Here is a 26194-nt window from a genome sequence, read left to right as displayed (position 1 = left end):
TCAGCCATCCTCGACGTGGTTTTCCGTGGTTTCCCACTTCTCCTCCAGGCAATTACCAGTATGATACCTAACTTAAGACCACGGCCGCATTCTTTCCTCTTCCGTGCTTTTCCCTTCCAATCCTCCCATCCCCTCGCAAGGCTCCTGTTCAGCATAGTAGGTGAGGCCACCTAGACGAGGTACTGATCCTCCTCTCCATTTGTATCCCCGACCCAATGTCTCACGCTCCAGATCACTGCCTTTGAGGCGGTAGGGGTGGGATCTCTCGCTGAGTTAAACGGATAATGAAATGAAATGAACGTATCGAAACAACTGGGCTTTATTCATCCTTCTCAACATACGATTATAGATGACAAAATTGTATCAAACGAGTACCCGGTTAATACGATAATCAGTTTTTGAATGAACGGGTACCGGATACTACCCGAACGCACCAGGAATTGCTTGGGTACCCGAGTACCCGGGAATCACACGCTCTAGTCAGTGTTTTGACTCTTGGGTCTCGGGACCGTAGGTTCGATTTCCGGCTGGGTCGTGGGATTGTAATCGTAAACAGTTAGTCCCCTTGAGTCAAGGACTGTGTGTTTGTGCTGTCCCCAACATTCCAGTAACACACACACCACAAACGATACTATCTTCCACCACAATAACACGCAGTTCCCCATAAATGACAGACACTACCCACCCTCGTCGGAAGGTCTGCCTTGCAAGGGCTGTATCCATCTATAATAACCACAATATAGCAAGTTCGTAGTCTTTATGCACAGGTAATGGGTCAGACCATTCCAACCTAGGGGAGTCCTTTGAGGTTTTTCGCGACAATAAATGGCAATCAAGCTTGACTGTCGGTATCATCATCATAGCCCTGAGACCTCTAGCTTCCATTTCAGAATTTCTGTATGCGCTGGTCAGGATTTGAACCGCAGCCACTATGGTGGGAAATCACTGACGACACGTTCATAACGTGAAATCGATACCGGTAAGTAAAATATTATGGGAGCAGAGCCGATCAAGAGGCGAGGTATGGCGAAAAGAGTGTGAAATAAATGATCATAGACGTCCGTGACTTTCGTCACGTGAGGATGGTAGCGGGTAGCCTCGCAGTCACTACGCAGAAATATTTAAAAAAACGGTAGTTGGCCTCCCTCAAGTATTGTCTTTAATTGAAAATACGTCATAGAAAAACATATCTAATAATTTAATAAACAGTACAGTGTCGTCGATGTCTAGTTGTTTGACAATTTCTGTTTGATTTTCTCAATGTAAATCAGATACACTAATTGAAAGTGACAATGAAGTAATGATGTGACGCAATGCCAACGTTAAAAAAAGAGTTTAATGGTGAAAAATAGCGGTAATCTTCAGTTGAAGGTCAACTCCTTGGACATATATAGCCACAGGTCTGGCTGGGAACTGAATCTAATTTCAAGGTTGCTGTTAGCACTCAAGATGCATCCTGAAAATTATCTGCTCCTGACCAATACATGTGGGATTTTTGAAATAATACAATATCCAACGTATGTGGTTCGGATTCCACTTAGAACTGGAGGTCACGGTGTCAACAGTCACATAAAACTACAAGCCTTTAAAAGATTATCATCCTGTCTGACGTTGACAGAGCCGAAGAGTCAAAGTACAGTGTTTCGGCACTGAAGAACGATACATTTCATTGACGATCAAAGTGCATTGTGGAACTTCCTCAGCCGCTTATGAGTAATATTTATTTCACCTTCTTCCAGTCCCACACCTAACTGATTATTATAACTATAGTTACAGTTACCCGTGGCTACGATAACATCGAAACGCACGTAAATTTACAAGGCCGGTTTGCTTTGTAGTACTCACTGCAATAACCAGTAGATAGACCCACCGCTCACATGTGACTTGTAGCCAATATGAAACATTAGTAACACGACAGCCGCGAATATAAGAGGGTTTATAACAGGGAACCTTTAGCCACAGTTGACGTAACTCGTTAAAAAGAAGTGCCGGGCTGAGTTTCTCACACAGTACAGCGCTGGCCTTCAGAGCTCAACTTGGCAGGTTCGATCCTGGCTCAGTCCGGTGGTACTTGAAGATGCTCAAATACGTCAGCCTCGTGTTCGGTACATTTACTGGTACGTTAAAGAACTCCTGCGGGACACAATTCCGGCACCTCAGCGTCTCTGCAAACCGTTAAAGTAGTCGGTGGAACGTAAAATCAGTAACATTACAATTATTAGTATTATTATTAGTAGTATTAGTAGTAGTAGTAGTAGTAGTATTCATAAAATGTGGGATAATATGTCACTCTCCGCCGTCCTAGAAGTCGTTTGTCATGGTTCTCCACTCTAACTCCTAGCGAATGTGTCGGGGTGGTAGGTACCTAACGTTTAGCCACACCCGTTGTTTTTTGTTTTTGTTTTACCTAGTAATTTGACGTCGCTCTACCACATATAGTTTTTCGGCTAGGACTGGGAAAGTAGCAAACGTTGCACTAATTAAAGCACAGTCTTGGCATTCGTCTTGTGTGAAAATGGCAACCTATCGACAAAGATATTCAGGGCTGCCGACGGTGAGATTCGACCCCCCCCCCCCCCCCCCCCCGTGGCCAATCACCTATATGCAACGACAGATTCCTTATCTACTTTTGCGACTGTTAATTACATACACACGCACCAATAACGACACCACATCGGGACAGATTATTAAATAAAGTTTAGTACTCAGTAAGTATATGAGGCTGCTTATCACGGTGTCCCAAGTCATTTACATCAAAGAATATCACTACTTTTTGCGTGGAGATTTATTTAAGGAGGTTAAAGACGCATTTTAAGAACGTCAGATGATCATCTCGATGTACAGTTATGTTCATAACAACAATTGAAGGTATTGGTATATTTTAAAAACAGAAACATTCTGTTAATGTTCGTAGTGCGGTCACAATATCTAAACTACTCCATTACTCACCCAACAATTCTGGACCAGTCCTGCACAGACAATATTTCTAGCCGTCAGAAATATTTTTGGGGGAAATCCAGTACCGTATATTGTTTGTGTTATATAGCAACAATCAAACGAGCGTTTGAGGCGCACATAACGAGCTGACGTACTCCCTACTCAAGGGAAGAGCGAGAAGCTACCTGGCGGAAGAAAACATCCTCATTCTCTGTCCTGTAAGGCTCGGTTGTTAGTAGAGTTCTGTATTTGTGCCAGCGAGACATGACGCGCATAGTGATTGAGATTATAAATATCACTGATGTTTCATATTGGCTACTAGTCAATTATTCATTATGCTGAAGTACACCACTGTTTATTGTTGAAACATAGTCTATTTCAGAAACGAAATCGCATAGTAAGTGTATTCGGAAGTACTGCAAAACGACTTCCAGAAAGTTCTGTACCCTCAGAGCAATATGCTCATGTTTTGTTTGGAATGTAGAGCGCATCTGGATCCACCTTAAACAGAAAAAGGTCATTATAAAAAGAGGGTCTTAACTGAAGAAAAACTTGAAGATATGCGAGCCAGCCAGCCAGCCCTTGTAAACCGTCAAGCATCGTATCTCACGCACCTCTGTGTTGACAAAGGTCTTAAAATTCTGAAGTCCGAGCTCGATAGCTGCAGTCGCTTAAGTGCGGCCAGTATCCAGTATTCGAGAGATAGTAGGTTTGAACCCCACTGTCGGCAGCCCTGAAAATGGTTTTCCGTGGTTTCCCATTTTCACACCAGGCAAATGCTGGGGCTGTACCTTAATTAAGGCCACGGCCGCTTCCTTCCCACTCCTAGCCCTCCCCTGTCCCATCGTCGCCATAAGACCTATCTGTGTCGGTGCGACGTAAAGCAACTAGCAAAAAAAAATTACTGGCACGTAAAATAACTCCTGCGGAACTAAATTCCGGCACCTTGCCGTCTCCGAAAACCGTAAAAGTAGTTACTGGGGCGTAAAGCAAATAACATTATTAACATTCTGAATGTTTTCTCCCATAACGTTTCCGTAGTTCACAAGTTAACTGTTGTAGATCTTGTGGCTCATATTAACTTCTGCCGGTGGGTGCTACAATCCCTGCATGACGGAGATTTAGATCCCTCGCTTTTGATCATGTCTGACGAAGGTTAGTTTCACGTCAGTAGGTACATGAATATTCTCACGCTCGACACTGGGACACGAGGTACCCCTTCATGAGACGAAAGTGGGTATTTGGTATGCAGTTAGTGAACGAAAAATAACTGGACCTTAACTTTTTGCATCCCTTCTTCAACATTTTGACTGAGGAAGAGAGTGTCTCCGCTTATTTTCAACAAGTCAGTGCTCCAGCCCACATTGCACGTGGTCACATAATTAGCAGGGGATTAAGGCCAGTTCATTCTACAGATCTCAGCATATGTGGCTTTTATTTATGGGAAAATTTCAAAAATAAAGTCTGTCGGAACAATCCGCGTACAGACGAGGCCCTGGAAAACGAAGTTGGGAGTGTGCTAGGTAAAAAGAAAGAAAATGAACTTCGACGTGTTTCACAGACTTTCCTTCGAAGATCCGAGGTCTGCATAAACGAAAAGGAAAAACATTTTCAGCAGCTGCTAAGACATGAATGTAAGAAAAGGAAAATCATTGCTTGCTTCCGTTTCTTTTCTGTTCTTTTTCTTTTTCTAATGATAATGAGGCTGGTTTCTAATTTCTTGTTAAGCAGAACAGAGACTGTCTGCTGCGGGAAGGACCGATAGACAGCCTCCCATTCCCATCAGTAGAGCTCTGGGCGGATATACAAAATAATATCCGCTCCGCATCCGCACTTACTTCATCCACACTCGCATCCGCAAAATGGTTATCCGCATTCACAAAATGGTTATCTGCGGATATTGTAAATATTTAACTACAATATATTACACCCAAGGTATTGAAACGGATAGATGTGTTAACATAATACAATAGGCCTGACACCTGGCATCAGAACAAATACAGTCGCAGGTTTATGAGGGATTTTCTCTTGAGACATCTATTGGCGTATTGACCTTCCTTCCACTAATTGCGGACAGGAGCCAGGTAGGCTTAGGTCAGATTAAAGGCTTTATGGTCTCAATGCTCTTTTATATATCACCATTCCCCCATACCAATGTCAAGGGTCGCCTAACCACAAGCATAAACAATGAGTGAAAATCAATAAACGTCATTATTTAGAAATTATCAGCAAAATTATCCGCACTACCATACAGTTTGTATCCGCCAAGACACTAACTTCGCGGATATCCGTGCAGCGCTCTACCCATCAGCTCGCTGTGTGCGCCTCGCTTGAGTTTGCCGTAAAATCGTGTTTAGTGTTCTCTGTGCTTACTGGATATTTGAGTAGGCACAGTCTAGAATTTCGTTGCGAATAATTTGAGATCAAATGTCAATTTAAGTCAAAATGAAATATTCACTGCTAGTAAAAAGTATGTTAAAATATATCAATTGTTTCAAGTCACTAGGGCTTGGAATATGTGGCACACAATACTTCATGGAAACACATATATATATCAGTTATTAGGAATGCCTGCGTAGTCAAATTCTGATCGACTGGCACAACAGCCGCAAATATTCTGAGTATTTCTTTGGAAGAATTAACTTTTATAGGCTACGTTTTACTTTGAGGGCAAATATCATTCTGAGGAGCTACAGTTATTACAAACCTTCTATCAGCTCTAACTTACGATTTAGTGCAATGAGTCTGAGGGAGATTTGCTGTTGACATTGCTACACTTACCCGATTCCTTACTTCTCACTTCGTCTTACCATTCATCGTAACTATAACAGTAATAATACACCTTCTTTTTCCTCATCAAGCAGGTTCTAGGTCTTAATAGTAATTCAGATAAAATACCCTTCAACCCTTACTTCTCCTTTAAGGACATCCTTAGTTTCATTATTGTAGTAGCTATTTTACTACTGCTGACTCTTTTAGAACCTTACATACTAGGAGGTCCTGACAACTTGACTCCTGCCAACCCGTTAGTAACACCAGTACACATCCAATCAGAATGATATATTCTCTTTGCTTATGCTATTCTACGGTCAATTCCTAACAAGTATAATCTATTGCCATTCTTCTTATCCTACCTTTAACGGCTAACAACAAATTTCGTGGAATTCGATTCTACACTATTAACCAGATCTTATTTTGATCAATATTAGCCTATACATTGTCATCCTTTCAACATGAATTTATTGGTGCTCGACCTGTAGAAGACCCGTATGTTTTAACAGGCCAAATCCTCACTGTTTTATACTTCTTTTACTATATATTAAACCCACTAACATTTTATGTTTGAGATAGTCTAGTAAACTAGTTATTAAGCTTATGAAAGCGTATGTTTTGAAAGCATAAGACCGACGTTTAATTTTTTTTATTAACTTTACAAAATAAAATACAAAAAATAAGGAGAGAAAATATAAAAACCTTTAATCCTAAAAAGTAATAACAAATTCAATGACAAAGGCAAATAGGCCGTTCACGCCAAGTACATTAACTTATCATAGCGGAACCGAGGGAGTGTTCCACGAACCCAAATAAATATAAGAGCTAAAAGAGTCAACTTTTAAAAAGTATTAAAATATCACCCCCGCCCAAAAAAAATTATACAAAATAACATTCTCGATAATAAGCAATGGAACGACATTACATGAAGGACAATTTACCTCATATGGTGTGGATTTTATCTGCACCATTCGTAGGCCAAGTAATGTACCATAGAGCCTATTTCACACAAGTCCACAGAGACAACCGTTGAACATACGAAGAAATCTCAGACTGTTGCAGTCGGATAACAAAGCCAGCCTGAGAGGCTCAGATGTAAAAACGTTGGCCATCTGATTCTAGTTGGCCGGTTCGGTCCTGGCTCAGTTCAATAGTATTTGAAACTGATACAATACACCAGCCTCGTATCGATAGATTTACCGAAAGGTGCACAATTCTGGCATCTCGCTATATCAGAAAACCGTAAAGGTATTTTGTGGGATGTAAGAACATTATTATTATTATTATTATTATTATTATTATTATTATTATTCATACATACATATATACATACATATATACATACATTGTCATTATAGGCCGTTATGCATTTCAGCGTTCAGTCTGCAAGCCTCTATGAATTTACTAAATGTCGCCAAATTTGCAACTAGTGCTGTGGCCTCATTTAGTCTGTACCTCTTATCATTAAATCGTTAGAGACTGAGTCTAAACATCGTCGTGTTGGTCTCCCTCTAGTTCTCTTACCCTCTATAACAGAACCCATTATTCTCCTAGGTAACCCATCCTCCTCCAACGCTGTTGATCGCAACTGCGAGCTCACTGCGACTGCATTAGCTTTACGACACCTTTATTCAATCTCACTTAATATATTACCATCCTGGGAGAACACACAACCTAAATACTTAAAATTATCTAACTGTTCCAGCTTTGTATCACTAATCTGACATTCAATTCTGTTGAAATTCTTACCTACTGACATCAATTTAGTCTTCGAAAGGCTAATTTTCTTACAATACTCATTGCATCTCTTTTCAAGTTCCAAGATATGAAACTGCAGGCTTTCGGCACAATCTGCCATTAAGACCAAGTCGTCAAGCATAGGCCAGACTGCTTACTACATTTCCACCGAACTGAATCCCTCCCTGCCACTTTATACCTTTCACCAGATGATCCATGAAAACTAAGAACAGCAAAGGTGAAAGATTACAGCCTTGTCTAGTGTCCAAACCCTGTAAGTACCCTGAACCAAGAACTCATTCTACCATCAATTCTCACTGCAGCCCAATTGTCAACATAAATGCATTTGATTGATTTCTTTTTTGCTAGTTGCTTTACGTCGCACCGACACAGATACTGTAGGTCTTATGGCGACGATGGGAGAGGAAAGGGCTAGGATTGGGAAGGAAGCGGCCGTGGCCGTAATTAAGGTACAGCCCCAGCATTCGCCTGGTGTGAAAATGGGAAACCACGGAAAACCATCTTCAGGGCTTCCGATAGTGGGGTTCGAACCTACTATCTCCCGAATACTGGATACTGACCGCACTTAAGCGACTGCAGCTATCGAGCTCGGTTGATGGATTTTAATAATCTACCCTTAATTACATAGTCCCCCAATATGGCAAACATTTTTTCCCTCCGTATTCTGTCATATGCTTTCTTTAGATCTACGAAACATAAATATAACTGTTTATTGCTCTCGTAACATTTTTCAGTTACCTGGCGCATACTGAAAATCTGATCCTGACAGCCACTCTGTGGTCTGAAACCACATTGGTTTTCATCCAACTTCCTCTCAATCACTGATCGCACCCTCCCTTCTAAGATGGCAGTGAATACATTGCCTGGTATAATAATCAATTAGATACCTCGATACTTGTTGCAATCCTTCCGGTTCCCTTGCTTATAAATAGGTGCAATTACTGCCTTTGTCCAATCTGAAGGTACCTTACCAACACTCCATGTTAATCTTACTAATCTATGAAGCCATTTCATCCCTGCCTTCCCACTATACTTGACCATTTCAGGTCTATTTTCATTTATTCCTGCTGCTATAAGATATTGGAGTTTATTTACCATCCTTTCCACTTCCGCAAACGTAATTCCACCAACATCATTTTCTTCCCCCCCATGAGCTTGGTTGTTCGCGACACCACCAGGAAGATTTCCTTTTACGTTGAGAATATTTTTCAAAATATTCCTTCCACCTCTCCAGTGATTCCCTGGGATCCATTATGAGTTCACCTGAATTACCTGAAACACTGTTCATTTGCTTTTTCCTTCCCTTCCTAAGATTCTTTATTACTGTCCAGAAAGGTTTCCCTGCTGTTTGACCCAGCCTTTCCATGTTATTACCAAAATCTTCCCACGACTTCTTTTTGGATTCAACAACTATTTGTTTCGCTCTGTTTCATTCATCTACGTACAATTCCCTGTCTACATCGGCCCTTGTTTGGAGCCATTCCTGATAAGCGTTCTTTTCGCATTTTCAAGCTGTTCTCACTTTATCATTCCACAAAGATGTTCGCTTCTTCCCATCTTTACACACAGTCGTTCCTAGGCATTCCCTTGCTGTTTCTACTACAGCATCCCTGCATGTCACCCATTGTCTTTCTATATCCTGAACCTGCCTACTGTCCAGTGCTCGAAACTTCTCACTAATCATATCCATGTAATTCTGTATAATTTCCTCGTCCTGGAGATTTTCTACCCTTATTCGTATGCAGACAGATTTCACTTTCTCTGTCCTAGGCCTAGATATACTTAGTTCACTACAGATCAGATAGTGGTCTGTATCATGGAAAAATCCCCGAAAAACCCGTACACTCCTAACAGACTTCCTGAATTCGATCTCGGTTAAGATATAGTCTAGTATGGATCTGGTATCCGTAGCCTCCCATGTGTAGCGGTGAATAGCCTTATGCTTGAATAATGTATTTGTAGCTGCTAAATCCATACTAGCACAGAAGTCCAGCAAACGCTTCCCATTCCCATTAGCTTCCATATCTTCACCACATTTACCAATCACCCTTCCGTATCCTTCAGTTCTATTTCCAACTCTCGCACTGACATCGCCTATTAGCACTATCCTATCCTTGCTGTTGACCCTGACTACGATGTCACTCAATGCTTCATTAAACTTGTCAATTTCATCCTCATCTGCACCCTCACATAGTGAATACACTGAGACAATTCTAGTCCTAATTCCTCCAACTGCCAAATCTACCCACATCATTCGCTCGTTTACGTCCCTAACAGAGACGATGTTGCGTGCAATAGTATTCCTGATGAACAGCCCTATCCCAGACCCTGCCCTTCCCTTTTTAACAACCGTCAAGTACACTTTATAATCTCCTATCTCTTCCTCGTTCTCTCCCGTTACCCGAATATCACTTACTCCTAGCACATCCAGATGCATCCTCTTTGCTGACTCAGCCAGTTCTACTTTCTTTCTTCCATAAGCCTCATTAATATTGATAGGTCCCCATCGAATTCCATTTCGTTCGCCAAGTTGTTTCCAAGGAGTCCCTCGCCTGTCAAATGGGAGTGGGACACCGTTACTCCCATAGGTCCGAGGCTTTCTTAAAATGTTCTGAGCTCGCTAAATTCATGAAGCAGGATGCTACCCTACTTACACATAGTACAAGTGAGGATCTCTCCTCTAATGGGTTAGGGACCGCCGGGGGATTGTATAGTCCTGGCCACCTGAGCACAAGGAAGGCCATTACTCAGAATATGTCCGAGATGCTCCCGCCCATTCCATAGCAACTGGTATCCCGACTCGCAGGACCACTTACAGGGCTACTCAGCCGTTGCCCATGGTTCACGAACTGGGACGTGACTACAGTAACCCACACCATGAACCATATTATTATTATTACTATTATTATTATTATTATTATTATTATTATTATTATTATTTCCGACTTGTTGGCTAAATTGTCAGGGTACTGGCCTTCGGTTCAGAGGGTCCCGGGTTCGACTCCTGGTCGGGTCGGGGATTTTAACCTTCATTGGTTAATTCCAGTGGCGCGGGGGCTGGGTGTTTGTGCTGTCTCCAACATCCCTGCAACTCGCACACCACACACAACACTATCTTCCACTATAATAACACGCAATTACCTACACATGGCAGATGCCGCCTACCCTCATCGGAGGGTCTGCCTTACAAGGGATGCACTCGGCTAGAAATAGCCACACGAAATTATTATTATTATTTATTATTCTTATTTTTATTATTATTATTATTCAGATAACACAGACACGAAGCTCTATTCATTCCGAACTCTGCGTTTTAAGCCTATTAAGCAAACATTGTCCATGGTGTTCTTCACTGCAGAGAAAAGGACGACATACTGTACCTGTGATATAAAAAGTGAGACTTACCTCCATCTGAAAGTCTGACAGAGACGGCGGTCAGCCAGACAACCAAGAGGTGCAACAGCATCTGGAAACAAACAGAATGCCTTTAAAACAATAGCTTTGTGAATTCTGTCAAGAAACAACATTTTAAAGAACTGGGAATCGAATTTGACCTTTCCGAAGTTCCAGGCATCTCTGGTTTCTTAATTCTCCTTGAACAGTTCAGTTTATCTATATTTCAGGAGCACACCGAATGAATGTTATATTCGAAGCCATGTCCAATTCTCTACACTGGTTTTTGAATTGCCTGTAGAGTTCAAATAATCAGGTTTCTTTTAGTGAATATTTCATATTTCCTTTATGCAAACCTGTCGGTAGCCCTGAAGATGGTTTTCAGTGGATTCCCATTTCCACACCAGGCAAATGCTGGGGCTGTACCTTAATTAAGGTCACGGCCGTTTCATTCCCATTTCTAGACCTTCCCTATTCTATCATCGCCATAAGACCTATCTGTGTCGGTGCGACGTAAAGCAAATAGCAAAAAAAAAAAAAAAAGAAGAAGCTTTAACCTAAAACTTACACCCCAACCATTTCTGAAATGGAAGGTGCTATTTCACAGTAATGAAGTGTAACCGAGGGCTCATAACTGTAGACCATGCACAGAATTTTATGAACAGATACCACTGACATTCTAATTAGTCTAATTTAATTTGTTAATATCAATAGACATTTATCCATTTGAAAAATGTAACTTTCTAAAATAAATAAACATTTTAGTAATCCTTAACATATGTGTATGGGCTACAATTATGAGCCCTTCGTTACACTTCATTTCTGTGAAAACAGCACGTCAATAGCACCTTACCTTTCAGAAATATTTCGGGTGCATGTTGTTAGGTGACTGACCATGTATTTCAAGTAAATAAACTTCTCTCTCACCGAGTAAGTGGCTGCGTGGTTTTGGCCACGTAGCTGTGAGCTTGCATTCGGGAGATAGTAGATTCGGACCCCACTGTCGGCAGCCTTGAAGATGGTTTTCCTGTGGTTTCCCATTTTCACACCAGGAAAATGCCGGGGTTGTTCCGTAATTAAGGCCTCAGGCGCCTTCTTCTCACTCACTGCCCTTTCTCGACACATCGAATAGCTCGAGATACTGGAGACTGACGCGTCTTCCTGAAGGGGAACTATAATGTTCCTCGAATTACTAGATATAAACTGAATGAATTAGCTCAGATTATTATTGTTATTATTATTATTATTATTATTATTATTATTATTATTATTATTATTATTTAAATATGCAGAACAGGGCTTTACTGAAAGCCAGTTTAAGACTCCAGACAGGTCTACGTGCTCTGGCATTGGTATGTGGTTTAATGACTCGACATAGCAAGGCTGAGGGACATTATCAGAATGATATGCCCAAGGAGGAAATAATTTTAAAGAATGTATCAGGCTATTACCTGAGTGGCAATAAAGGTCATTTCTTAAGCTATTTATACCTCACTGATAGCCTTCGTGGGTGGAGTTAGGCTGCGCCCAGATTTTCCTTTTATTCTCTTTGCAGACGGCAATAGGTGAACCAGATACTCAGTAGGGAGGGGTTGAAACGTGACTTCGAAGTGGATGTTATTCAAGGGAATGTAGGTGTAAGGTGTGGTATCAGAAAGTCCTGAAACAAGATGGATTAATTGTGCTTAATTGTGGCGTAAAATTAGAAGGAATGTACGCACTGAAACCAAAATAGCTTCCTTATTATTCTAAAATGACAAGAGATGAAGCGTCCTAATATGATTAGATCTTCTTCTTCCACATCTTGGCCTTTGCCCAGTTACCTAGATTTGGCACTCTATGAATTTAGTCCAGTTTTACGAACGGATGCCTTTTCCTGATGCAAACCCTATATTCACTATTGTGTGTTTCAGTGGTGTTTTGTAATGCGATGTGTTCTATAGAAATGAAGATGTGTATTAAGGGATTAACCTTACGCGATTGAAATCCCTGATTTGGCCGGGAATCGAACCCTCTGAATATAAGGCCAGTACTCATCCAAGAAACCGGACAGAGTCAGTATAATGACGTATACTATGATTCTTTTAATATTTAACATGGTGCGGAAGTAAAATGCATGAACATGTAAGTAAAAGGAACATACAAAACGGGGAAAAAGCAAGTTTTTAGTTTTCGTGATCTACAGTTTTACGCAGAATCCGATCCATGGAAACGTACTTCCTATTTCACAAGTCCCACATACAGTACACTGATGAGAATCGAGCCGCGGCCTGAAGCAAGATTTGAAATTGTTATTCTAAAAATAGAACAGGATGTTGTTTTTGTGTTCGGTATTATTGTAGATGAAGTTGGTTGTAGTGTTTGAATTCTTGTTGTTGATAGTTGTTACTGTTGCCATTGATATATTTTAGGACCATGACTACTTCTGGCTGTTGGTCCGCTGTATTTTATTTTATCTTATTTTATTATGGGAAACTAGTACCAAAATCTGCACTGCTGTACTATCATCAGCAGTGTAACTGTAATTACCTCTGTACGGGATTGTGATAAGTTGTGATGTAAGAAACTATCGGAGGTTTGTCAAGAGTAAGTTAAAATGTCCCAGGAGTGGAAGAAGGTGTTTAGATCAAAGTGGAGCAGGTACGGAGAAATGGAATGGAATCACGCAATCCATGTTCACAGTACTACCCGCCTCCGGCTACTTGGCTGAATGGTCAGCGTAGTAGCTTTCGGCTCAGAGGACGCCGGATATGATTCCCCGCCGGGTCGGAGAGTCTAATCTCTTGTTTCGGGGACTAGGTGTTTGTGCTGTCCCCAACATCCATGTAACTCATACAACACACACAGTCCTATCATTCACCACAAAACATGCTGTTCCTCATACGTGGGAGATACCACTCACCCCTGTGGGAGGGTCTGCCTTACAATAGGCTAGGCTAGCAATAAGCACACGAAATTTAAAACACTACCAGCGAGTGTAGCTCGAAATTTAGTGGAATATTCGCGAAACGCTATACAATTTATTTGGACTGAGACCAGGCTGGAAGAACAAGAACTTTATGCTCAGAAGTAGTAAATAAATTAGCCAGATAGACACAGCCTGCTGTTAAAAACAGTACGACATTATTTGCTCAGGAGATCGGCATCAGCCCTGTATGTGATTCGGGCAGATCTCGTTAGGCTGACGGCATTGTGGGTCCGTATTTGTCGGGTACTCACAGTGCTGCCCAGGAATTGTCCCATCGTATCCAGGATAGTAGAAAGTGGTCAGAACCACGCCCGGCCGCATTCCAATCCGCGGTGTCTTATGAAAGCAACGGTACATGGGTGGAGAACACAAGGTCTCGCTAATATCATGGACACGAACAAAGATTCGAACTGAGATCCATGACCTTCTTCAAAGGGACAATACACTACCTTGGTGATACGGACTGAAACACGTGAGCTTCAAGTGCGCACTGTCGTGTGTACGCCACACGTAGCTTAAAATGTCGACGGGATTGCTATAAGATTCCTTCCTATATTGTCGTTGTTGTTGTCGTTTGAGTCATCAGTCCATAGACTGGTTTGATGCAGCCCTCCATGCCACCCTATCCTGTGCTAACATTTTCATTTCTACGTAACTATTGCATCCTACATCTGCTCCAATCTACTTATAACATTCATTCCCTCGTCTACCCCTACCATTCTTACCGCCTACACTTTCTTCAAAAACCAACTTAACAAGTCCTGGGTGTCTTAAGATGTGTCCTATCATTCTATCCCTTCTTCTCGTCAAATTTAGCCAAATCGATCTCCTCTCACCAATTTGATTCAGCATATCTTCATTTGTGATTCCATCTACCAATCTCACCTTCAGCATTCTTCTGTAACATCACATTTCAAAAGATTGTATTCTCTTTATTTCTGAGCTAGTTATCGTCCATGTTTCACTTCATACAATGCCATGCTCCAGATGGAAGTCTTCCTATATCAACATTTGAAGTGAGTAAACTTCTTTTCTTAACAAAGGCCTTCCTTGCTTGCGCTAGTCTGCATTTTATGTCTCCCTTACTTTTGCCATCGTTCGTTATTTTACTACCCAAGTAACAATATTCATCTACTTCCTTTAAGACTTCGTTTCCTAATCTAGTATTACCTGCATCACCTGCCTTCGTTCGACTGCACTCCATTATTTTTGTTTTGGACTTATTTATTTTCATCTTGTACTCCTTACCCAAGACTACTATATAACGATTAATAATGTGATCTTTGAAAACACAGCAATAATAACAATGGTAATCTATTCCTTTTTCGTATTATTGCTCCCAGTTTCCTGGAGATTGGACAAATGATAATTAATTCCAGTTTTACGGATGGTTACCCTTCCCAACCCCAACCCTACATCCAACAGAACATGCATCATTTAGTAATTAGTGGATCAAATAAAGGAGAACAAATACCATGTCTCTCATACCAATCAGTACATCGGTATCGATTAGAAGAGATCATCGCTCTGCTTGGAATGGGCCCAGAATGGCGGATGCCACTTCGGCTGTATACAAGTGAACAGTCACAGAAATGGAACAGTGGAAATGAAAGCAAGAAATATATTATTCTTGGTAAGAATGCAATATTGAAGAGATCTTACTTTTACTATGATCTCACATGATATCGCATCAGTTTATTTGAAGGTATAAGATTAGCAACCAATGCAGAACTAATCTGCGATTTATTTGACATTGATTACTATGTTGATGGTTGCACTAACAGGAATTATTGGTCAGCCTGCTGCCGACATCATCGGCATGCACAACTTGGCAAACTCATTTGAACGGAAGAATACTTTGAAGTATACGGTATTTTACATTGTACGTCAAACAAATTTGGAGGGATGAATAATTTCGTTTACGGAGCCAACCTCATTTAACACGTAGGGTTGGAACGTTAAAAATATTTCCTACTTCACACCTAGGATTTGGAATTGGAATTTTGTCTTTGTACGTTAAACCGTTTTTGGAGGAAGGAATGAACATATTTGTTTCGGTTCTTAACCCCCTTTAACTCTCTGAGCGGTTAAATTTGTTTCAAACCTTCTGTTATTTAACGCCTAGGATATCATTTGGAATTTTAACTTCATAACTCAAACGGTTTCATATAAATGCATATTTCTGTCATCATTCCTCACCCCCAGACAAAACCCCCTTAGGGGTGTATTGTTTTAAGTCCACTTCTTATTTGTATTCGCATAAAAATAATTAAACTCCTTTTACGCCCCATTAAGTTGATTCCAGCCACCACCCCTCCCGCCAGAAAATAAGTGTCTCTTTATTTTTAAGGGAGATTCCAAATGCCAAATTTATCGTCTGTAACATCTTTCGTTTTCGAATATAAGTATCCTCGAACAAAGAATTCAACTCATTTTTCAATTAATTTATCCCCCCCTTAATTGGATTTTCCGAAAACAAAAGAATACGCGTTTCTTTTTTTAAAAGGAGATTCCAAATGCAAAATTTCGTGTCTGTGTCATCTTCTGTAATTGAGATATAAGTATCCACATAAAAAGAAATCATCCCCTTTTACAGTCTTTTTACAACCCCCACCCTTTAAGCGTTTATTCTGAAACAAAAAATACGTGTTACTTTATTTTTAAAAGAGATTAAAAACGCCAGTTTTCATGTGTGTAATATGTGGTGTTTTGATATACTGTAGATATGCTCGTTTTAGAAATTCACCCCCTTTAACACTTCCCATTAAGTGGATTTTCAGAAAACAAATTATGCGTGTTCCTTTACTTTTACAGGAGTTCCATATACCCATTTTCACGTCTAACATTTTCACTATTTGATATATGTGTCCTCATAAAAATAATTGAACACTTTCTTCAGTTCTTTTCACCCACCCCACCCCCTCAAGTGGATTTTCCGAAAATGAAAAATACATGTTTCTTCATTTTTAAAGAACATTCCAGATACACATTTTTATGTCTGCAACATCTTCAGTTTTTGAGATACAAGTATCCTCATAAAAAGAGTTCAACTCACTTTTCAGTCCTTTTTACAACCCCCTTAAGTGAATTTTCCGAAAACAAAAATACATGTTTCTTTATTTTTAAAGGAGATTCCAAATACCAATTTTTACGTCTGTAATATTTCAGTTTTGGAGATACCAGAATCCTAATAAAAATAATTCAACCTCTTTTTCAGTCATATTAACCCCCTTAATTATTTTTCCGAAAACAAAAAGTACGTGTTTCTTTATTTTTAAAGGAGATTCCCAATACCAATTTTCACATCTGTAATATCTTCAGTTTTGGACATACCAGCATCCTAATAAAAATAATTCAACACTTTTTCAGTCATTTTTACCTCCTTAAGTGTTTTTCCCGAAAACAAAAAAATACATGTTACTTTATTTTAAAAAGATATTGAAAATACCAAATTTCATGTCTGTAATATGTGGTAAGTTTTTTAATATACTGTAAAAATGCTCATTTTAAAAATTCACCCTTTTAACATTTCCTCTTAAGTGGATTTTCAGAATACAAATTATGCGTGTTCCTTTACTTTTACAGAACCAAATACCAATATTCACGTCTGTAACATCTTCAGTATTTGATATATAAGTATCCTCATAAAAAGAATTCAACACTTTCTTCAGTTCTTTTCACCCACCCCAATCCCTTATGTGGATTTTCCGAAAAAAAAGAATGCGTGTTTCTTTATTTTTAAAGAAGATTCCAAATACAAATTTTCATGTCTGTAACATATTGACCATTTGAGACATAAGTATCCTCAAAAAAAAAAAAAGAGTTCAATTCACTTTTCAGTCCGTTTTACAACGCCCTTAAGTGAATTTTGCGAAAAAATACGTGTTTCTTTATTCTTAAAGGAGATTCCAAATACCAATGTTCACGTCTGTAATATCTTCAGTTTTGGAGATACCAGTATCCTAATAAAATAATTCAACCCCTCTTTCAGTCTTTTTTTTTTTGCTAGTTGCTTTACGTCGCACCGGCACAGATAGGTCTTATGGCGACGACGGGACAGGGCAGGGCTAGGAGTGGGAAGGAAGCGGCCGTGGCCTTAATCAAGGTACAGCCCCAGCATTTGCCTGGTGTGAAAATGGGAAACCACGGAAAATCATTTTCAGGGCTGCCGACGGTGGGATTCGAACCTACTATCTCCCGAATACGTCAGTCATTTTAACCCCGTTAATTGATTTTCCTCCCACGCTGGTATCTTCATCTTGTCGCGATGTGGGAGCTTGCGTGCCTAAGTGGTCCTGAGAGCTATACTGGCGGGAGCATAAGCTCCTGGTAGGGCCACCCCAGCCGGACAGGTCACAGGTGATAGGCCAGACTAAGAGGGATACCGTGGTCCTCCAGGTTGGGGGTTGATCATGGGGCTAACAACCCTATATCGGAAAAAAACAACTCGTTACGAAACTCATAGACAAGAATAGCCGGCCTGATGATAATGGTGAACGACCCACGCGAGGAAATGGAAGATGCAAACGGAAATATGATATGTATATAGCAACCTGGAATGTACGAACCCTGAACAAGAAATGGAGAAATATAATATTGGAATAGCACCAATTCAGGAAGTCAGATGGAAAGGAAATGGTGTTTGTAGAAGTGGTAGATATACAGTGCTGCTTAATGGTGGAGACAGAGGTACAATAGGTGGCACAGGCTTTCTAGTGAATGACAGATATAAGTCAGCAGTTTTGAATTTTAAACCTGTAAATGAAAGAATATGCACTCTAAGGATGAAGGCCCATTTTTTCAATATCACCTTTGTGTGTGTGTGTGTGTGTGTGTGTGTGTGTGTGTGTGTGTGTATGCACCAACAGAAGAGGCTGAGGATGAAGAGAAAGATATGTTCTATGGACAATTGGAACAAGAAATAGAAGGCATCCCAAGACAAGATGTAAAAATCATACTTGGAGATTTCAACGCTAAAGTGGGTAAGGAAGGAGCCTATAGGGAGACAGCTGGGAAGGAAAGTTTGCATGATGAGTCAAATGATAATGGACAGAGGCTAATTGATTTTGCCATGGGAAAGTCGATGGTGCGGAAGAGAACATGGTTTCAGAGAAAGAATATACGGAAAGCCACTTGGTGTTCGCCAGATGGTGTCATCTTTAATCAAATAGACCATGCAGTAATCGACAGGAGACATGCATTTGATATACTACAAGTTGACAGTTGTAGGGGAGCTGATTGTGATTCAGACCATTACTTGGTACGGGTAAAATACAGGCAACGTATTGCAACTTACAGATCTGCTAAGAAAGGGAAAGCTCCAAGGAGATATATGGTCTCAAAATTGAAAGATAAAGAAACTGCTCAGCTATATGAATCCAGGATGGAGAAGAAGTTGGAGGCTAAACAACAAAGCTGGGCAGTGGAAAACATCGAAGGAATGTGGACTTTATTGAGGGGTGCATTGCAGGAAACTGCGGATGAAGTACTACGAGTGGAAGTAAAGACTGAAAGGCAAGGATGGTTTGATGACGACTGCAGAAGAGCAATTGAGGAGAGAAATGAAGCAAGGAAGAAAATGTTTAGCAGGAAAACAAGAATATATGTAGAAGAATTTAGGAAGAAGAGGAAAGAGACAGGCAGAATTTGTAGGAGAAAGAAGAGAGAGGCGGAGAGGAAATGGATTACAGATTTGGAGGAACAATATTATATGCAAGAAGTACGGAAGTTCTATGGGAAAATAAAGGACTTACAGAAAGGTTTTCAACCACATGCTGTATTCTGTAGAGATAAAGAAGGAAACATGATTGGGGGAGGAGACCGGATTCTTGACCGATGGGCGGAATACTTTAGTGAACTGTTGAATATGGCTGGAGAGACGGTGAGATTGAAAGAAGAGGAAGAAGAGGATGGGCAGCCTTAGCAGGATCCTAGCCTAGATTTAAAATCAGTGCCTGTACCATCTATAGAAGAAGTGAGGACGGCAATTAAGTACTTGAAGAATAATAAGGCGCCAGGAAGTGATAACATTTCAGCTGAGATGATTAAATAGGGGGTGAACAGTTGACGCAACTTGTTCACCAACTAATTGTGGAAGTTTGGGAAACAGAACAAATGCCAGAGCATTGGAGCTTAGCAATTATTTGCCCAATTCATAAGAAGAAAGATAAAGCAAATTGTGGAAATTATAGAGGTATATCTTTGCTTTGTGTGGTCTATAAGGTCTTAGCCAAGGTATTCTCTATGAGACTCACTCCACTGGTTGAGCAGATACTAGGAGACTATCAAAGTGGCTTTCGACAGGGTAGATCAACAGATCACATCTTCACTGTCAGGCAAATAATGGAGAAATGCTATGAATATAATGTGGATGTGTATCAGCTGTTTGTGGATTTTCGGCAGGCTTATGATAGTGGGAAAAGGAGGAAACTGTATCAAACAATGATGGACATGGAGTTCCCAACTAAATTGATAAGACGGGTACAAATGACCCTAACGGGTACTAAATGCATGCTTAAAATATAAGGAAATCTTACTAAAGAGTTTGAACTAAACCAAGTTTTGCGGCAAGGGGATGTGTTATCTACCCTACTCTTCAATGTGGTTTTGGAGCGTGTGATGAGAAAGGTGGAGGTCAGTAATCCAGGCGGTACGCTGTTGAACCGTGTAACACAGAATCTGGCTTATGCTGATGATGTTGATATGCTTTCTAGAAGATTGAAAGACCTAGAGGAAGGGCTGGATAGATTAGAAAAGGAAGGAGGAGAAATGGGCCTAAGAGTGAATAATGCCAAAACTCATTACTTGTTTGCATCTAGGAGGACCATAGTTAGGGAAGTGCATAAAATTGAATGGGATTAACTACGAGAAATGTGAAAAGTTTAAGTACTTAGGAGTGCTAGTGACAAAAGATAATGACATGAAAGAGGAAATAAAAGCGAGGATTGCTGCAGGCAATAGGGCTTACTTAGCTTTACTGAAAGTGTTTAGATCACGCAGCCTTGGTAGAAGATTAAAGTTGGCAGTCTATCGAACAGTATTACGACCAGTGGTAACTTATGGTTCTGAAACATGGACAATGACCAAAGTAGATGAAGAACTGTTGAACAGATCGAAGAGAAAAATACTGAGAAAGATTTTTGGCCCAGTGAAGGAAGGGGAATTGTGGAGAATAAGGAAAAACAAGGAATTGGAAGAACTCTATGGACATCCAAGTATCGTAACCGATATAAAAAGCAACAGATTAAGGTGGTTGGGACTCGTGGAGAGAATGTCAGATAATAGGGCTGTCAAGAAGATCTACAAAGGAAATCCAGGTGATAGAAGATGGAAAGGAGGACCCCGGAAAAGATGGCTGGATGATGTGGAGGATTTAAGAAAGATGGGAATAAGAAGATGGAGGAGGCGTGCAGAAGATCGTGAAGATTGGGCTACAATCGTCAGAGAGGCCAAGGCCCTACAAGGGCTGTAGCGCCGAGGAGTAAAGTAAGTAAGTGTTTTTTTTCCGAAAACAAAAAATACGTGTTGCTTTATTTTAAAAATTGATTAAAAATACCAATTTTCACTTCTGTAATACGTTAAGTTTCTGAGATATACAACAGATTGCTCATTTTAAAAATTATCCCACTTTAACAATTCCCCTTAAGTGGATTTTCAGAAAACAAATTATGCTTGTTCCTTTACTTTTTTAGGAGATTCCAAATACCAATATTCACGTGTGTAACATATTATGTTTTTGAGATATAACGTAGATATACTCATTTTAAAAATTCACCCCATTTGTGACTCCTGTTTACTCCGTCTCAAGAAGATTTTCCTAAAACAAAATATGCGTGTTTTTTGTTTTTAAAGAAGATTGCAAATACCAATTTTCAAGACTGTAACATCTTCAGTGTTTGATATATAGGTATCCTCATTAAAGGTACTCAACCCCTTTTTCACCTTTTTCACACCCCTTAAGAGGATTTTCCGAAAACAAAAAAATACAAGTTTCCTTATTTTGAAAGAAAATTCCAAATACCAATTTTCACGTCTTTAAACTGTTACATTTTTGAGATATAGATACACTGATTTTAAAGATTCAACCCCCTTTTCACCCCCTTAGCGATGGAATATCCAAAAATCCTCCCTTAGTGGGCACGTACATTGTAATATAAATGTATCCTCAAAATTGTATTTCTTTATGTTCAATAGTTTTTTTTGCTAGTGGCTTTACGTTGCACCGACACAGAGAGGTCTTATGGCGACGATGAGAAAGGAAAGGCCTAGGAATTGGAAGGAAGTTGCCGTGGCCTTAATTAAGGTACAGCCCCAGCATTTGCCTGTGTGAAAATGGGAAACAACGGAAAGCCATCTTCATGGCTGCCGACAGTGGGATTCGAACCCACTATCTCCCAGATGCAAGCTTACTGCCGCGCGCTACTAACCGCACGGCCAACTCGCCCGGTTTCAGTAGTTTTGGCTCGGCGATGATGAATCAGTCAGTCAGTCAGTCAGTCAGTCAGTCAGTCAGGACATGTTATTTTATATATACAGTAGATATAGGAAAGTAAAAAATTGTTAATCTTTGACGTACAGGGCTAATAACCTAAATATATATGTAAGCTATTTAAACGTGAATATATTTAAAGTAGAAAGTTTGTTTCAACAGCGTCCTGGGGATCTTGCCATATTAAATATGAGAAAAGTTAACCCGTACAAGCTATCGACTTTCTAGCCTGACATTAACAAACTTATTAACATTTTAAGTGTCGACATTGCTTATGTATTCTTCTATCAGCACTCGAAATACTTAACCACAATACGCTATTAACGCACTAACGTTAATTGACGCTTCACTGAAGGACTTGTAATCTCACCATTTGGGGATCTGGCACAAACAGCCGCTACCGAATACTAGGTATAGTCTCTCTCCACGATTTTCCGCTATCACTTCATGAAAACTGTACTATATAGTCTAAAGAAGTGTATTGGAACTTAGTTTTAAGCGTGAAGAGATGGATTCAAAAACTGCTAAGTCCGTTTTTGGCTGTTTTTAGTTATGTTGCTCAGTATGTTCCCCTATAAATTATAAACAACTCTAACAAGAGAATGTACTTAAAATCCATCCAGTTTTAAATGTCAAACCAACCGAGCTCGATAGCTGCAGTCGCTTAAATGCGGCCAATATCCAGTATTCGGGAGATAGTGCGTTCGAACCCCACTGTCGGCAGCCCTGAAGATGGTTGTCCGTGGTTTCCCATTTTCACACCAGGCTGTAACTTAAATAAGGCCACGGCTGCTTCCTTCCCACTCGTAGCTCTTTCGTGTTCCATCGTCGCCATATGATCTATCTGTGTCGGCGCGACGTCGTACAGCCACTTGCTCGGGCAAACATTTGATATCTGGGTATCACTGATCCAATAACTCTTTATCGTTAACATTTTAGCAACCATGTCCCAGGACTGAAGAGACTGAAGTGTTGTCTCGCAGTTTCTTAAGTTAGTGCGGATAAACTATTTCTCTCTCTCTTCTTCACTGTATTCCACCATCGCGAGTTACATTAATAGTGATATTTAGATGAGATACGACATCGTAAAGTCACTGATTAATAACTAATTTCCAACAGAGAATGAGGAAGTGAGATGTGAGTTTATTATGAGAAGAAACACTGTTTCTTCCTTCCCACCCACACCTGTATCACTTGCTTTTCTACAGTTACTAATACCTCAGGATAAAACGCCTGTTTTTACACTAAGTTTATCTTAATGGTGTGAAAGTATGACGTTAGTTTCATTTTGTGTGTGTTTCCCAACGATGAGACCTCATTCTCACGGCAAGCAAATTGCACCTATACAAACGAGTTCAAATACGTGCACGTACTTCTGAGGGAGACGAAATGGACAATAACAATGTTATGGACTTCGTCAACTGTGTTTAATAATATCGTAATGTGAACAACGCAAGCCACGATGAAGTGTTCTTCTCGGTATCGATGTGATCAGCAAGCACAAATCAAAGAAATTATATAAAAAGTTACAAACGTTATATCGGTTTTTCATTTTCTCCAAGGTAACAAGACTCCAGTGTGACCGAAAGAAGATTTAGGTTGGTTTAGCATCCAACCATGGGAGTTAACGTTATTGTTAAACCTCTCATAATTTAATATGCCACGAGATGTCCAGTTTTACCTGGAATTCGAACCACAGCGTTGTTATCTTTCATTTTGAACATCTCAAATAATTGTACGGGATTCGAACTGCAATCCAGAGACTACTGGGCTATCACGTCCTGTCTTATTGTTAAGAGAACCATAAATATGTATATAGAAGTAAGACGCGGATCTGATTTCGCTGAGACAAAACAAAGTTAAAATTATCCATTTTAATTCGACTATGGTATAAGTCAGCTGCCTCCGCGGTGTAGGTACAGCGTACCTGTCGCTTACCCCGAGGCCCCGGGTTCGATTCCCGGCCATGTCAGGGAATTTTTACCTGGATCTGAGTGCTACTCAACCTACGTGGTTACAATTGAGGGACTTTCTTACGGTGAGTGAGTGGCCCAGGTCTACAAACCAAGAACAACGGCCAACTGGATTAATCGTGCCGACCACATATCACCTCGTAATCTGCAGGCCTTCGGCTGAGCAGCGGTCGCTCGGTAGGCCATGGCCTTTCATGTGGTTTATTATTGCTAGTTGCTTTACGTCGCACCGACACAGACAGGTCTTATGGCGACGGTGGGATAGGAAAGGACTAGGAGTTGGAAGGAAGCGGCCGTGGCCTTAATTGAGGTACAGCCCCAGCATTTGCCTGCTGTGAAAATGGGAAACCACGGAAAACCATCTTCAGGGCTGCCGACAGTGGGATTCGAACCAACTATCTCCCGGATGCAAGCTCACAGCCGCGCGCTCCTAACCGCACGGCCAACTCGCCCGGTCGCCATGGGGTTTGGTTTATGGTTTGAATCAACGAATCGCTTGACAAAGTGCACACAACCTTACATTCCTTTCTTTACCCTCAACGCTGCCTCCCATATTTGTATGGGTTCGTCAAGTACTCTGAATCTATTTCCAACTCCTTCAGGGGGCTTTTGAGGTCGAACGCCCTTCGGAATTCGCACAGGAGGCGTTAGAGTTATGGTTATGAGACGAATAGCTAGGCCGCTGTGCAACCTCACCTCCACCCGTTCCTTATTTTACTACAGGCTACCTGGAAAAATGTATTCGATTTTAGTGGTTAGAGATATTTTCACTCATGTACTTTGCCTGCTAACTTATGTTGTAGTAAGGTGCCTTTCTTATCACTTCGATCTAGATTTTGGATTGGCATCTGGAGGTTGATGTAAGGAAACTCAGGATGGACGTCGAAATACCTATCAGTCCGAGGTCAGATCAATGAACTTGGGCTCTTGTTTTTGTTGTTGTTGTTGTTGTTGTTGTTGTTGTTGTTGTTTCATGCAAAGGTCTTAGGAATACCGTAACCAGAAGCCTCATGAGCAAAGTTGACGTGAGTTATTCCGATAATCTACTTATATGTGGTATCTATGTCCGTTTAGTTACGCGTATTGATAATTAGATTACAGGGATTGCTGTTTTTGGTGGCTAAATACCGAGGACATCGGCCTCTATTGGTAACTGAATTGAGGCTAGAATTAATAAGGCATCGGCCATACCCGTACATTTGGTACTATCCCGACATTCACCTACAGTTAAGTGGAAAACCTTATAAAAGAAACTTCTGAGAGTCTGAAAATGGGATTGTAACTCCCAGTTGTGTTTCCGAGATTGCTCCCTAACCTCTTAAATTCGAGGCAGGGCCGGCAATTGAACTTGATTTAACCAGGCAGGCAGCAACTTTGCAAACCATAGACCATGATGATAAAGAACATGTTTGAGTCACGTATCTATCATATTGCATTCGGGAGATAGTGGTTTCGAACCTCACTATCGGCAGCTCTGAAGATGGTTTTCCGTGGTTTCCCATTTTTACACCAGGCAAATGCCGGAGTTGTATCTTAACTAAGGCCACGGTCGCTTCCTTCCCACTACTAGGCCTTTCCTATTTCATCCGTGTCCGTGCGACGTGAACAGGAAGAAACAAGATAAAGAACATTGGATTTCCAGTCCCAGCAGAGAGTGAATCTCAGAATAATCAGTTATTTATTTTCTTTGTTAGCAGTCTCTATAGCTTTCAGTAGAATGTCGAATGTACTTTATGCCTTTGCGACGGGGTTTCAAGAGAACGTTGTTTTAAAGTCATACTCATGAATTGTCAGCAGCCGAAGTGAGATTTTATAATGGTGAGCTTGCCACTTTTGTCTTAAGCACCGACAAGAGCCGAACGAGCCGAACGAGCTGGCCGTGCGGTTAGGGTCGCGCAGCTGTGA

The 26194-nt window shown here is 40.6% G+C and overlaps 1 protein-coding gene across 1 annotated transcript in view; it reads right to left on the bottom strand.

Annotated features, from left to right (window-relative positions):
* Cht6 (Chitinase 6) overlaps positions 1-26194 on the bottom strand; it is a 526853-nt gene that overhangs the window by 325363 nt on the left and 175296 nt on the right. The window contains exon 2 of the mRNA XM_068226058.1: positions 10873-10933. Within this exon, the coding sequence (XP_068082159.1) occupies positions 10873-10933 (61 nt within the window). The remainder of the gene's footprint in view (positions 1-10872; positions 10934-26194) is intronic.

This window comes from Anabrus simplex, chromosome 2, assembly GCF_040414725.1.
Source record: "Anabrus simplex isolate iqAnaSimp1 chromosome 2, ASM4041472v1, whole genome shotgun sequence".
NCBI classification, from domain to species: Eukaryota; Metazoa; Arthropoda; class Insecta; order Orthoptera; family Tettigoniidae; genus Anabrus; species Anabrus simplex.
The sequence above is the reverse complement of the archived record's forward strand: the minus strand, read 5'-3'. Positions and strand labels throughout refer to the sequence as shown.